At 45.8% G+C, this 13640-nt stretch overlaps 1 protein-coding gene across 4 annotated transcripts in view; it reads right to left on the bottom strand.

Annotated features, from left to right (window-relative positions):
* Positions 1–13640, bottom strand: part of LOC124117493 — a 28358-nt gene that overhangs the window by 8545 nt on the left and 6173 nt on the right. For all 4 annotated transcript variants that reach the window (XM_046479416.2, XM_046479415.2, XM_046479414.2 and 1 more), the window contains exons 3-6: positions 12453–12478; positions 7358–7512; positions 6036–6209; positions 3137–3202 (exon numbers count right to left, since the gene is read on the bottom strand). In XM_046479416.2, coding sequence (XP_046335372.2) covers positions 3137–3202; positions 6036–6209; positions 7358–7512; positions 12453–12478 — 421 coding nt within the window. The remainder of the gene's footprint in view (positions 1–3136; positions 3203–6035; positions 6210–7357; positions 7513–12452; positions 12479–13640) is intronic.

Raw genomic sequence — 13640 nt, 5'->3', positions numbered from 1 at the left:
TATGAAAAGGCAATAGTTGGCATCTGGTCATTGTTTGAGAGCTATGGATCGGAAACGAAGCTGTGAGTTGTTTGTGAGCCCAAATTGTTTCCATGGAAATTTATTAAGAAAAATTGAGACAAATTTCAAAATAGAAAAAGGCAATTGAATGGTATTCAAGTTATGGCACGGAAAAGGATGGCAACTCAAACAGGAATGAAGCCAGAAACAATATGTCTCCCTTTCCTTTGGGGAGAGAAATAGAATCAATTACCATGAATCAGGTCACGAGAACCATATTTATGTGACAGAGGTCAGTGGATTTGTGAGTTGTGTTCAACACCGCTTAGAACAGTTTTAGTTACATCACAGTGTGTCAGTTTGATGTCAGAAGAAAGCAGGTCTTAGACGTTTACCACTTTAGTAAAACCCACAAGCACAAGCACGGGTATGGTGCGGACAAACCGAAAAGCATTATCAGGGGAATAAGGAATTCAAACCCACGATTACAGGATTCTGGGGTGTCCAAGGGACTTAACTCTAAGTCACCTGCAACACCTAAGACAACTGGGCCACCTGTGTCCATGTAAGGCTTGAAAAAATATAAGAACTGGTTCTCAGGCAATGGCTTTTGAAAATATAGTGCGGGTGGGCAGTGTTTTGTTTTTCTTAGTTTTGCAAATTAGTATGTAACCAAATAAACAGTTGTGTAACCAAATACAATCAACCTGGGAGAGGGCCTCCCTACATAAATGTATTCCTTGATGAGTAATTTAATGGAATACAGACCTTGACTATAGTTAGACTTCGAATATTCAAGGATTTTTTTGTTTTTTTTAACAATGGAAATGAAAACGAAATGTGCAGCAAAGTTTATGATGATGCGGGCGGTGCCTGAGAACCAAGACTGTTATTTTTTTAAATTTCAATAATCAGGTGCTGACAGTTACTGCATATCAGATCATTCCAAAGATATGTACAGAAATGTCCTAGTACATGTAGTCAAAATCAAAATGGCTCATAGTAAGCGTCACTGAGATATTGTTGCAGCAGTTAGATTGAAAGGAGCATTCCATTGGAAATGCAGGAAAAGAGTTCACATGTTTACATTTCCAGAGTGCGATAGGATATACATTATAGCTTTGTTTGTTTGTTTGTTTGTTTGTTGTTTAACGCCACACCCAGCAATATTCCAGCTATATCAAGCAATCTGTAAATAATAGAGTCTGGACCTGACAATCCAGTGGTTGACATCATGAGCATCGATCCACGCAATTGGGATCGATGACATGCATTAACCAAGTCAACTAGCCTGACCACCCGATCCCGTTAGTTGCTTCTTACAAAAGCATAGTCGCCTTTTATGGCAAGCATGGGTTGCTGAAGACCTATTCTACCACGGATCTTCACGGGTTTATAGAGAATACTATGCTAATTCTCGTTAGATACCATTTCTATGAAACGAGTGGATTTTCTATGGTATCTGAGCGAGCAAAAGCGAGGTCAGATATCATAGAAAGTTCATGAGTTTCGTAAAAATTGTATCTAATGAAAATGAGTATGGTATTTTATTTATTACCCACGTCAAAATATGTATTTAAGGGTAAATATATAAAAACGTTCTTTGTTGACAGATCAAACTGAAACCGGTTGCAAATCTGGTTGTGCATGAATATTGATATATGCCCAAATATGGGCATTGTATATGCATACACATTAACAACATGTTCCTGCTGTTGTCTGTGCAAACATGAGAGCATCAACGCTTAAGATCTTATTTTAAGAACTTATTCAACTTATGGTAATTCAAGCGCATTGTTGTTTGTACACACGACACCTATAAGAAAATCTAAAAAAGTCAATTCGCGCTGTGCTTTGAATATCAGAACAACAGTCGGTCACTCGCACCGGCGGAGTCCCGGCTGTGCAATCAAAATTTTGCGGTTTTCTTGATCTATCAGCTGAATTAATATTCTGTCCGTACCAGTTTGGAAGAGGGAAATCAGAGTGTTTGTCAAAGACATTCATGTTAACTGTACCGCCCTATACTGAAGTTGTGAATATCAACAAACTCAAGTCTGCTTGCAAGTCGAACGAAGGGCAAGGTCACCATCGGAATAAGAAAAGACAACTATGATCTACTCACAGCATTTTCCGCTAGGGAATGTTATTGTTCGCATTTGGGATGTTCTGGGCCCCGTTCCACAAAGCGATCTTAGCGCTATGATTGTCGTAAGTCAGTGTTAAAGAATGGGAGTTACGATCGACTTAGCGCTAAGATCGCTTTGTGGAATGGGGCCCTGGTCTACAAAATCAAAAGTCAGGCACACTCCCATGCATTTTTCAAATGATTTGTATCGGAACTGTTCACTTTTGAGAGTGATCTGGTCATGCAGTGTGTGTATGTTTATTCATGAACAAACATCTCTGGGAAACAGTGCCACAAAATACGCTTCGAAGGGGACACTGATGGCACAACCGGAGCATCCAATGTAAGTCAAGATATATCCAGATAGTTTAAACAGACTTCTTTTCACCACGCTTATCCTTTTACGTTAAATAAAATTTAAGTCGAGAAAGTGGTTGGGTGCGTCACGCTCGATCTATTAATCGGTAGTAGTACATTGCAAATGGATATAGCTCGATTATATAATGTCTGTAGTAGCTCCATGCATAACTAATATGAAATAAAAAGTGAAATTGATGCGTGTGACTGTGTTGTTTGGTTTAATAAAGTGTGTGTCACTGTCTCTCGCTTTCATTGGATTGCTTCAGTTCTGCCTTGTAGTTGCAAATAGAATGATGTCTCATGATTTATTATCAATGAAAAAGTAGTACTGGTGTGACAGAGGTTACGGTTATCCAATCAAAACGAATAAAACGAGGTCAACCTTGTACGACAAATGTGTGACATACAAATTTAGTATCTTACCACCTGTATCTTCACCACGTGGGTAATAAATATATATACATTATAGCACATAAAAAGGATATACATATATCACATTTTAAGGATATACATTATAGCACATATTAAGGATATACATTATAGCACATATTAAGGATATACACAAAAGCACATATTTGGGATATACATTATAGCACATATATAGGATATTTTTTCCATAGTATTAGTCAACCTTAAATCGATACTCACCCATAAAGAATATGGCCACTCCACTTAGAACTCCGTGTTTCTTTCTCCAGTCTGATTGTTTTTTATCTGAAATTGCAAATGATTATCATAACACAAGCTCAAATAACTGATGTTTTTTCAGTTTGTTTTTTGCTGCAGTCAGCAATATTCCAGCTATAACAGATCATAATAATAAATATTCACCAGACATGATCTCCCATGAAAGGATTGTCAGATCTTCACACGGAGAGCTATCGTACAAGAGCGGTAAATAATTCAATCTGGGTTAGGGAGACCAGTGGTTCATAGCAATCAATGTTTCACGCCATAGGGTATGAAGAGCCAAACCGTGAAGATCCAGGGTAGAATAGGTCTTCAGCAACCCATGCTTGTGGTAAGAGGCGATTATGCTCGTCTGAGAGGCGACTAACGGGATCGGGTGGTCAGGCTCACTGACGTGGTTGATGCATGTCATTGCATTCCAATTGTTTGGATCGATGCACATGATGTCAGTCGCTGAATTGTCCGGTCAAGACTTGATTATTTACAGACCGCTGTCATATAGCTGGATTATTGCTAAGTTAGGTGTTGAACAACAAACAAAAATGGGGACTGACATTTAGAACAAGCATGAGTTATTGGCGACCTGTTCTGACACATAATCACAACAAATTTGTTCTGTTTTCACTATGAGTCTTTCATGTCTGCATAGCTAGAAAACACTTATCAGTAAGGAGACTCCACTGTGGGTGTGGCTGTACAGATGGTTTATACTCACGCTGACAGAAGGGCAATGGATGACTCCACTGTAGGTGTGGCTGTACAGATGGTTTATACTCACGCTGACAGAAGGGCAATGGATGACTCCACTGTAGGTGTGGCTGTACAGATGGTTTATACTCACTCTGACAGAAGGGCAATGGATGACTCCACTGTAGGTGTGGCTGTACAGATGGTTTATACTCACTCTGATAGAAGGACAATGGATGACTCCACTGTAGGTGTGGCTGTACAGATGGTTTATACTCACTCTGACAGAAGGGCAATGGATGACTCCACTGTAGGTGTGGCTGTACAGATGGTTTATACTCACTCTGACAGAAGGGCAATGGATGACTCCACTGTAGGTGTGGCTGTACAGATGGTTTATACTCACTCTGACAGAAGGGCAATGGATGACTCCACTGTAGGTGTGGCTGTACAGATGGTTTATACTCACTCTGACAGAAGGGCAATGGATGACTCCACTGTAGGTGTGGCTGTACAGATGGTTTATACTCACTCTGACAGAAGGGCAATGGATGACTCCACTGTAGGTGTGGCAGTACAGATGGTTTATACTCACTCTGACAGAAGGGCAATGGATGACTCCACTGTAGGTGTGGCTGTACAGATGGTTTATACTCACTCTGACAGAAGGGCAATGGATGACTCCACTGGAGGTGTGGCTGTACAGATGGTTTATACTCACTCTGACAGAAGGGCAGTGGATGACTCCACTGTAGGTGTGGCTGTACAGATGGTTTATACTCACTCTGACAGAAGGGCAATGGATGACTCCACTGTAGGTGTGGCTGTACAGATGGTTTATACTCACTCTGATAGAAGGACAATGGATGACTCCACTGTAGGTGTGGCTGTACAGATGGTTTATACTCACTCTGACAGAAGGGCAATGGATGACTCCACTGTAGGTGTGGCTGTACAGATGGTTTATACTCACTCTGACAGAAGGGCAATGGATGACTCCACTGTAGGTGTGGCTGTACAGATGGTTTATACTCACTCTGACAGAAGGGCAATGGATGACTCCACTGGAGGTGTGGCTGTACAGATGGTTTATACTCACTCTGACAGAAGGGCAGTGGATGACTCCACTGTAGGTGTGGCTGTACAGATGGTTTATACTCACTCTGACAGAAGGGCAATGGGTGACTCCACTGTGGGTGTGGCTGTACAGATGGTTTATACTCACTCTGACAGAAGGGCAATGGATGACTCCACTGTAGGTGTGGCTGTACAGATGGTTTATACTCACTCTGACAGAAGGGCAATGGATGACTCCACTGTAGGTGTGGCTGTACAGATGGTTTTTACTCACTCTGACAGAAGGGCAATGGATGACTCCACTGTAGGTGTGGCTGTACAGATGGTTTTTACTCACTCTGACAGAAGGGCAATGGGAGACTCCACTGTAGGTGTGGCTGTACAGATGGTTTATACTCACTCTGACAGAAGGGCAATGGGAGACTCCACTGTAGGTGTGGCTGTACAGATGGTTTTTACTCACTCTGACAGAAGGGCAATGGGTGACTCCACTGTAGGTGTGGCTGTACAGATGGTTTTTACTCACTCTGACAGAAGGGCAATGGGAGACTCCACTGGAGGTGTGGCTGTACAGATGGTTTATACTCACTCTGACAGAAGGGCAATGGATGACTCCACTGGAGGTGTGGCTGTACAGATGGTTTTTACTCACTCTGACAGAAGGGCAATGGGAGACTCCACTGTAGGTGTGGCTGTACAGATGGTTTATACTCACTCTGACAGAAGGGCAATGGATGACTCCACTGTAGGTGTGGCTGTACAGATGGTTTATACTCACTCTGACAGAAGGGCAATGGATGACTCCACTGTAGGTGTGGCTGTACAGATGGTTTATACTCACTCTGACAGAAGGGCAATGGATGACTCCACTGGAGGTGTGGCTGTACAGATGGTTTATACTCACTCTGACAGAAGGGCAATGGATGACTCCACTGTAGGTGTGGCTGTACAGATGGTTTATACTCACTCTGACAGAAGGGCAATGGATGACTCCACTGGAGGTGTGGCTGTACAGATGGTTTATACTCACTCTGACAGAAGGGCAATGGATGACTCCACTGGAGGTGTGGCTGTACAGATGGTTTATACTCACTCTGACAGAAGGGCAATGGGAGACTCCACTGTAGGTGTGGCTCTGCCAGACAGGTAATGTTGTCTGGATCAGATGGCTTGAATCCTCGAGGACACCGCAGTGAGCAAGAACTGTAGACACTGTTGTTGTCACTGCACCTGAGGCTGCCTATCTCTGGCTTCCACTCTGTGCATGCTGAGAAAAAGATATACCAATGATTACTTGAGCAGCAGATATTACAACAATGATATAACACAAAATAGTCAGGGTATGTGGGCTTGTAGATTTTCAACAATTTCAACTTCATTGCCTCCCTTGATCTTTGTGTCCTCACAGATGAAGATTTATTTTTTTGTAAGAATTTTAAATTATTTAAATTTATATTAAAACATAATGCAACAAATAGGCCTGAACAACTTGACAATTCAATAAAATGAGTTTGTATAAAGTTTTGAGAGGGAAAAGGATATGTTTTTATGGGAGAATTGTATAATTTTAGCTGCAGGATTTTAGTAGTTTTACTGCTGAATTTTGACAATTTTACCACAGAAGTCATTTGAGACCGAAAGAACAAATTTAAACTGACAACCAAACATGAGAAGTCGTGACTCCTTGGTGCTGTTGTACAAAACAACCTTGGCGCTACGATTGTCGTAAGGTATGGGAGTTAAGGTATGGGAGTTAAGGTATGGGAGTTACGATCACCTTAGCACTAAGATCACTCTGTACAACAGCACCCTGAACAGCAATTTCTGTGAAACGTCTGCTACATCATCAACCTGAGTTTATTTATACCCAATATACTAAATGGTTGAAATTGGTTTAACATCACTTTTAGCCATGTTGTGGTGGATTCCAGAAAAGGGGTGAGGTGAGGTGAAATGGGGTTTAACGTTGCATCCAAGATTATTGCACTTATATAGCGACGTGCATGTACGTGTGTGTTTGTGGCTGCTTGTACTAGCCCGGACTGATGCCGATTTATAGTGCTAGCTCACCGAGATACCATGCTGCAGTTTACATTAATACCCCACTCAGACACAGTCATTGTTTTAGCCCCTTAATGCCGAGCGCCAGACAGGGTAACAACAAGAACCATCTTTTAACGTCTTTTGGTATGACACGGCGGGGAATCGAACCCTGGACCTTCCGCTCTCCGAGTGGACGCTCTACCACTAGACCACGGAGGCGGTCTCCAGAAAAGGGTTTCACAATGAACCCTTGAGTGAAATTATAACCCACATTTCACATCACTGGAGGTTCCAAAACTATTCCTTTATCATTTTGATAATAAGGTTTGTATAGCTTCAGAATGCATCCCTTGCATCGCTTGCATCCCTCACCTGGCTTGATGAAGTCCATGCCGCTACACTGCACTTTACGCCCATCAGACAGCTGGTCATGGCAACCAGGCTGAATGTAGGCCGCTATTTCCATATAGTCAGGACAGATCCGACACATGTCACACATCTCAGGCCGATTAGGTAGTTCATACAAGCTGGGAAAATATATTCAGGATTCAGGAATTCATTATTACATATATGTGAAAGTAAAGGCATCAAAATGCTTTCTATACTGGTATTCATAAGAAGAGAGTCGACTGTACGATTCTGACCAAATCATGAGCATGTGTTTATGAACCAGAATTGAACCAAATTGGACCAAAATGGTAGCCTATTGGATGACTACATCTTATTTCTTACATTCCCTGCTTGAATTGCCGAATTGTTGGCATTACATTTTCAACATACCAAATGCAAGTTTGTATCTTGAATAATGATGTAAGACGCCATTCTCTGGATATATCCGTCATTTTCCAAATTAAATAGATCTTGGGGGAAAAATCTAAGAGTGTATTTTGTCATCGGTTATTTTGACTAACTGGGGCATTCTTACTGATTCATACCAAAGCATGCATGCACAAGACATAGCTGCAACATAATTAGGTGTGCTATGAGATAAATCCAGCTGGATGTCACTACTGTCAAAGACATGGCAACCACATGTTATCTCTGGTTCAGTGGGTGTGGTCTGTGTTGGTGGCCTGTGTGGGTGTGTCATGAGGTGGGTCTGTGTGGGTGGTGTCATGAGGTCGGTCTGTGATGGTGTCATGAGGTGGGTCTGTGATGGCTAGTGTCATGAGGTGGGTCTGTGTGGGTGGTGTCATGAGGTGGGTCTGTGTGGCTGGTGTCATGAGGTGGGTCTGTGTGGGTGGTGTCATGAGGTGGGTCTGTGTGGGTGGTGTCATGAGGTGGGTCTGTGATGGTGTCATGAGGTGGGTCTGTGATGGCTAGTGTCATGAGGTGGGTCTGTGTGGGTGTGTCATGAGGTGGGTCTGTGATGGTGTTATGTCTGATTCATTGGGTGTGGCCTGTGTGGGTGGCCAGTGTGGGTGGTGTCATGAGGTGGGTCTGTGATGGTGTCATGAGGTGGGTCTGTGATGGCTAGTGTCATGAGGTGGGTCCGTGTGGATAGTGTCATGAGGTGGGTCTGTGTGGCTGGTGTCATGAAGTGGGTCTGTGTGGCTGGTGTCATGAGGTGGGTCTGTGTGGGTGGTGTCATGAGGTGGGTCTGTGATGGTGTCATGAGGTGGGTCTGTGATGGCTAGTGTCATGAGGTGGGTCTGTGTGGGTGTGTCATGAGGTGGGTCTGTGATGGTGTCATGAGGTGGGTCTGTGATGGTGTCATGAGGTGGGTCTGTGATGGCTAGTGTCATGAGGTGGGTCTGTGATGGCTGGTGTCATGAGGTGGGTCTGTGATGGCTGGTGTCATGAGGTGGGTCTGTGTGGGTGGTGTCATGAGGTGGGTCTGTGTGGGTGTGTCATGAGGTGGGTCTGTGATGGTGTTATCTCTGATTCATTGGGTGTGGCCTGTGTGGGTGGTCTGTGTGGGTGGTGTCATGAGGTGGGTCTGTGATGGCTAGTGTCATGAGGTGGGTCCGTGTGGATGGTGTCATGAGGTGGGTCTGTGTGGCTGGTGTCATGAGGTGGGTCTGTGTGGCTGGTGTCATGAGGTGGGTCTGTGTGGGTGGTGTCATGAGGTGGGTCTGTGATGGTGTCATGAGGTGGGTCTGTGATGGCTAGTGTCATGAGGTGGGTCTGTGTGGGTGTGTCATGAGCTGGGTCTGTGATGGTGTCATGAGGTGGGTCTGTGATGGTGTCATGAGGTGGGTCTGTGATGGCTAGTGTCATGAGGTGGGTCTGTGATGGCTGGTGTCATGAGGTGGGTCTGTGATGGCTGGTGTCATGAGGTGGGTCTGTGTGGGTGGTGTCATGAGGTGGGTCTGTGTGGGTGTGTCATGAGGTGGGTCTGTGATGGTGTTATCTCTGATTCATTGGGTGTGGCCTGTGTGGGTGGTCTGTGTGGGTGGTGTCATGAGGTGGGTCTGTGTGGGTGGTGTCATAACGTGGGTCTGTGATGTGATGGTGTCATGTGGTGGGTCTGTGATGGTTGGTGTCATGAGGTGGGTCTGTGATGGCTGGTGTCATGAGGTGGGTCTGTGATGGTGTCATAAGGTGGGTCTGTGATGGTGTCATGTGGTGGGTCTGTGATGGTGTCATAAGGTGGGTCTGTGATGTGATGGTGTCATGTGGTGGGTCTGTGTGGCTGGTGTCATGAGGTGGGTCTGTGATGGTGTCATAAGGTGGGTCTGTGATGTGATGGTGTCATGTGGTGGGTCTGTGATGTGATGGTGTCATGTGGTGGGTCTGTGATGGCTGGTGTCATGAGGTGGGTCTGTGATGGTGTCATAAGGTGGGTCTGTGATGGTGTCATAAGGTGGGTCTGTGATGGTGTCATGAGGTGGGTCTGTGATGGTGTCATGTGGTGGGTCTGTGTGGCTGGTGTCATGAGGTGGGTCTGTGATGGTGTCATAAGGTGGGTCTGTGATGGTGTCATGAGGTGGGTCTGTGATGGTGTCATGAGGTGGGTCTGTGATGGTGTCATGTGGTGGGTCTGTGATGGCTGGTGTCATGAGGTGGGTCTGTGATGGTGTCATAAGGTGGGTCTGTGATGTGATGGTGTCATGTGGTGGGTCTGTGTGGCTGGTGTCATGAGGTGGGTCTGTGATGGCTGGTGTCATGAGGTGGGTCTGTGATGGTGTCATAAGGTGGGTCTGTGATGGTGTCATAAGGTGGGTCTGTGATGTGATGGTGTCATGTGGTGGGTCTGTGATGGCTGGTGTCATGAGGTGGGTCTGTGATGGTGTCATAAGGTGGGTCTGTGATGGTGTCATGAGGTGGGTCTGTGATGGTGTCATGTGGTGGGTCTGTGATGGCTGGTGTCATGAGGTGGGTCTGTGATGGTGTCATAAGGTGGGTCTGTGATGGTGTCATGAGGTGGGTCTGTGATGGTGTCATGTGGTGGGTCTGTGTGGCTGGTGTCATGAGGTGGGTCTGTGATGGCTGGTGTCATGAGGTGGGTCTGTGATGGTGTCATAAGGTGGGTCTGTGATGGTGTCATAAGGTGGGTCTGTGATGTGATGGTGTCATGTGGTGGGTCTGTGTGGCTGGTGTCATGAGGTGGGTCTGTGATGGCTGGTGTCATGAGGTGGGTCTGTGATGGTGTCATGAGGTGGGTCTGTGATGGTGTCATAAGGTGGGTCTGTGATGTGATGGTGTCATGTGGTGGGTCTGTGTGGCTGGTGTCATGAGGTGGGTCTGTGATGGCTGGTGTCATGAGGTGGGTCTGTGTGGCTGGTGTCATGAGGTGGGTCTGTGATGTGATGGTGTCATAAGGTGGGTCTGTGATGTGATGGTGTCATGTGGTGGGTCTGTGTGGCTGGTGTCATGAGGTGGGTCTGTGTGGCTGGTGTCATGAGGTGGGTCTGTGATGGTGTCATAAGGTGGGTCTGTGATGTGATGGTGTCATAAGGTGGGTCTGTGATGTGATGGTGTCATGTGGTGGGTCTGTGTGGTTGGTGTCATGAGGTGGGTCTGTGTGGGTGTGTCATGAGGTGGGTCTGTGATGGTGTCATGAGGTGGGTCTGTGATGGCTAGTGTCATGAGGTGGGTCTGTGTGGGTGTGTCATGAGGTGGGTCTGTGATGGTGTTATCTCTGATTCATTGGGTGTGGCCTGTGTGGGTGGCCTGTGTGAGTGGTGTCATGAGGTGGGTCTGTGTGGTTGGTGTCATGAGGTGGGTCTGTGTGGGTGTGTCATGAGGTGGGTCTGTGATGGTGTCATGAGGTGGGTCTGTGATGGCTAGTGTCATGAGGTGGGTCTGTGATGGCTAGTGTCATGAGGTGGGTCTGTGATGGCTAGTGTCATGAGGTGGGTCTGTGATGGTGTCATAAGGTGGGTCTGTGATGTGATGGTGTCATGTGGTGGGTCTGTGATGGCTAGTGTCATGAGGTGGGTCTGTGATGGTGTCATAAGGTGGGTCTGTGATGGCTAGTGTCATGTGGTGGGTCTGTGATGGCTAGTGTCATGAGGTGGGTCTGTGATGGTGTCATGAGGTGGGTCTGTGATGGCTGGTGTCATGAGGTGGGTCTGTGTGGCTGGTGTCATGAGGTGGGTCTGTGTGGCTGGTGTAATGAGGTGGGTCTGTGATGGTTGGTGTCATGAGGTGGGTCTGTGTGGCTGGTGTAATGAGGTGGGTCTGTGATGGTTGGTGTCATGAGGTGGGTCTGTGATGATGTCATGAGGTGGGTCTGTGATGGTGTAATGAGGTGGGTCTGTGATGGTGTCATGTGGTGGGTCTATGATGGTGTCATGTGGTGGGTCTATGATGGTTGGTGTCATGAGGTGGGTCTGTGATGGTTGGTGTCATGAGGTGGGTCTGTGATGGTGTCATGAGATGGGTCTGTGATGATCTCATGAGGTGGGTCTATGATTGTGTCATGTGGTGGGTCTATGATGGTTGGTGTCATGTGGTGGGTCTGTGATGGTTGGTGTCATGTGGTGGGTCTATGATGGTGTCATGTGGTGGGTCTGTGATGGTGTCATGAGGTGGGTCTGTGATGGTTGGTGTCATATGATGGGTCTGTGATGATGTCATGAGGTGGGTCTATGATGGTGTCATGTGGTGGGTCTGTGATGGTGTCATGAGAAGGATCTGTGATGGGTGGTGTCATGAGGTGGGTCTGTGATGGTGTCATGATGTGGGTCTGTGATGGGTGGTGTCATGAGATGGGTCTGTGATGGGTGGTGTCATGATGTGGGTCTGTGATGGGTGGTGTCATGAGGTGGGTCTGTGATGTGGTGGTGTCATGAGGTGTGTCTGGATGTGATGGTGTCATGTGGTGGGTCTATGATGTGATGGTGTCATGAGTAGGGTCTATGATGTGATGGTGTCTTTAGGCGGGTCTTTGATGGTGTTATGAAGTGGATGGGTAATGGTGTCGTGAGGAGAAATACTGTTCTGTGTTAAGCTAATTCACTCACTCACTCAATGTTACTCAAACAATTGCAAGCTTCAGTTCCACTTCAACTATACTTACTATTTTGAGCAGTGTCCTTCAACGATCTGCAAAATATCAGAAATATTATCTTTAAAAAGGTTGCTCAAGGAGAGAAAAAACAATCATATAATGGGTCATATTGCCTCTCTGAAGTACCAAGTATATCCATCATATTGCCTTCCTAAGGTACCCAGCATATCCATCATAGTGCCTCCCTAAGGTACACAACATACCTTGATATTGCCTCCGTAAGGTACACAGCATATCCATCATAGTGCTTCCCTAAGGTACCCAGCATATCCATCATAGTGCCTCCCTAAGGTACACAGCATATCGATCATAGTGCCTCCGTAAGGTACACAGCATATCCATCCTATTGCCTCCCTCCGGTACCCAGCATATCCATCATAGTGCCTCCCTAATGAACCCAGTATATCCATCATAGTGCCTCCCTAATGTACAGAGCATATCCATCATAGTGCCTCCCTAATGTACCCAGCATATCCATCATAGTGCCTCCCTAATGTACAGAGCATATCCATCATAGTGCCTCCCTAAGGTACAGAGCATATCCACCATAGTGCCTCCCTAAGGTACACAGCATATCCATCATATTGCCTCCCTAAGGTACACAGCATATCCATCATATTGCCTCCCTAAGGTGCCCAGTATATCTATAATATTGCCTCCCTAAGGTACCCAGTATATCCATCATATTGCCTGCCTAAGGTACCCAGTATATCCATCATATTGCTTCCCTAAGGTACCCAGTATATCCATCATATTGCCTCCCTAAGGTACCCAGTATATCCATCATATTGCCTGCCTAAGGTACCCAGTATATCCATCATATTGCTTCCCTAAGGTACCCAGTATATCCATCATAGTGCCTCCCTAAGGTACCTGGTTCATCCATCATATTGCTTCCCTAAGGTACCCAGTATATCCATCATAGTGCCTCCCTAAGGTACCTGGTTCATCCATCATATTGCTTCCCTAAGGTATCCAGTATTGCGTAACATCTCAATATTTGGAGCCCTGATGAAGGGTTGGTCAGGTAGCCAAGTGGTTAAAGCGTTTGCTCATCACGCCGAAGACCCGGGTTTGATTCCCAACATTGGTACAATGTGTAAAGCCCATTTCTGGTGTCCCCCCACCTGGAATATTGCTAAAAGTGGCATAAAACCATACTCACTCACTCACTCACTCACTCTCTCTCAATGAACA

This window comes from Haliotis rufescens, unplaced genomic scaffold, assembly GCF_023055435.1.
Source record: "Haliotis rufescens isolate VD_foot unplaced genomic scaffold, xgHalRufe1.0.p SCAF_7, whole genome shotgun sequence".
Lineage (NCBI taxonomy): Eukaryota > Metazoa > Mollusca > Gastropoda > Lepetellida > Haliotidae > Haliotis > Haliotis rufescens.
This window is presented reverse-complemented; position numbering and strand designations above follow the sequence as displayed.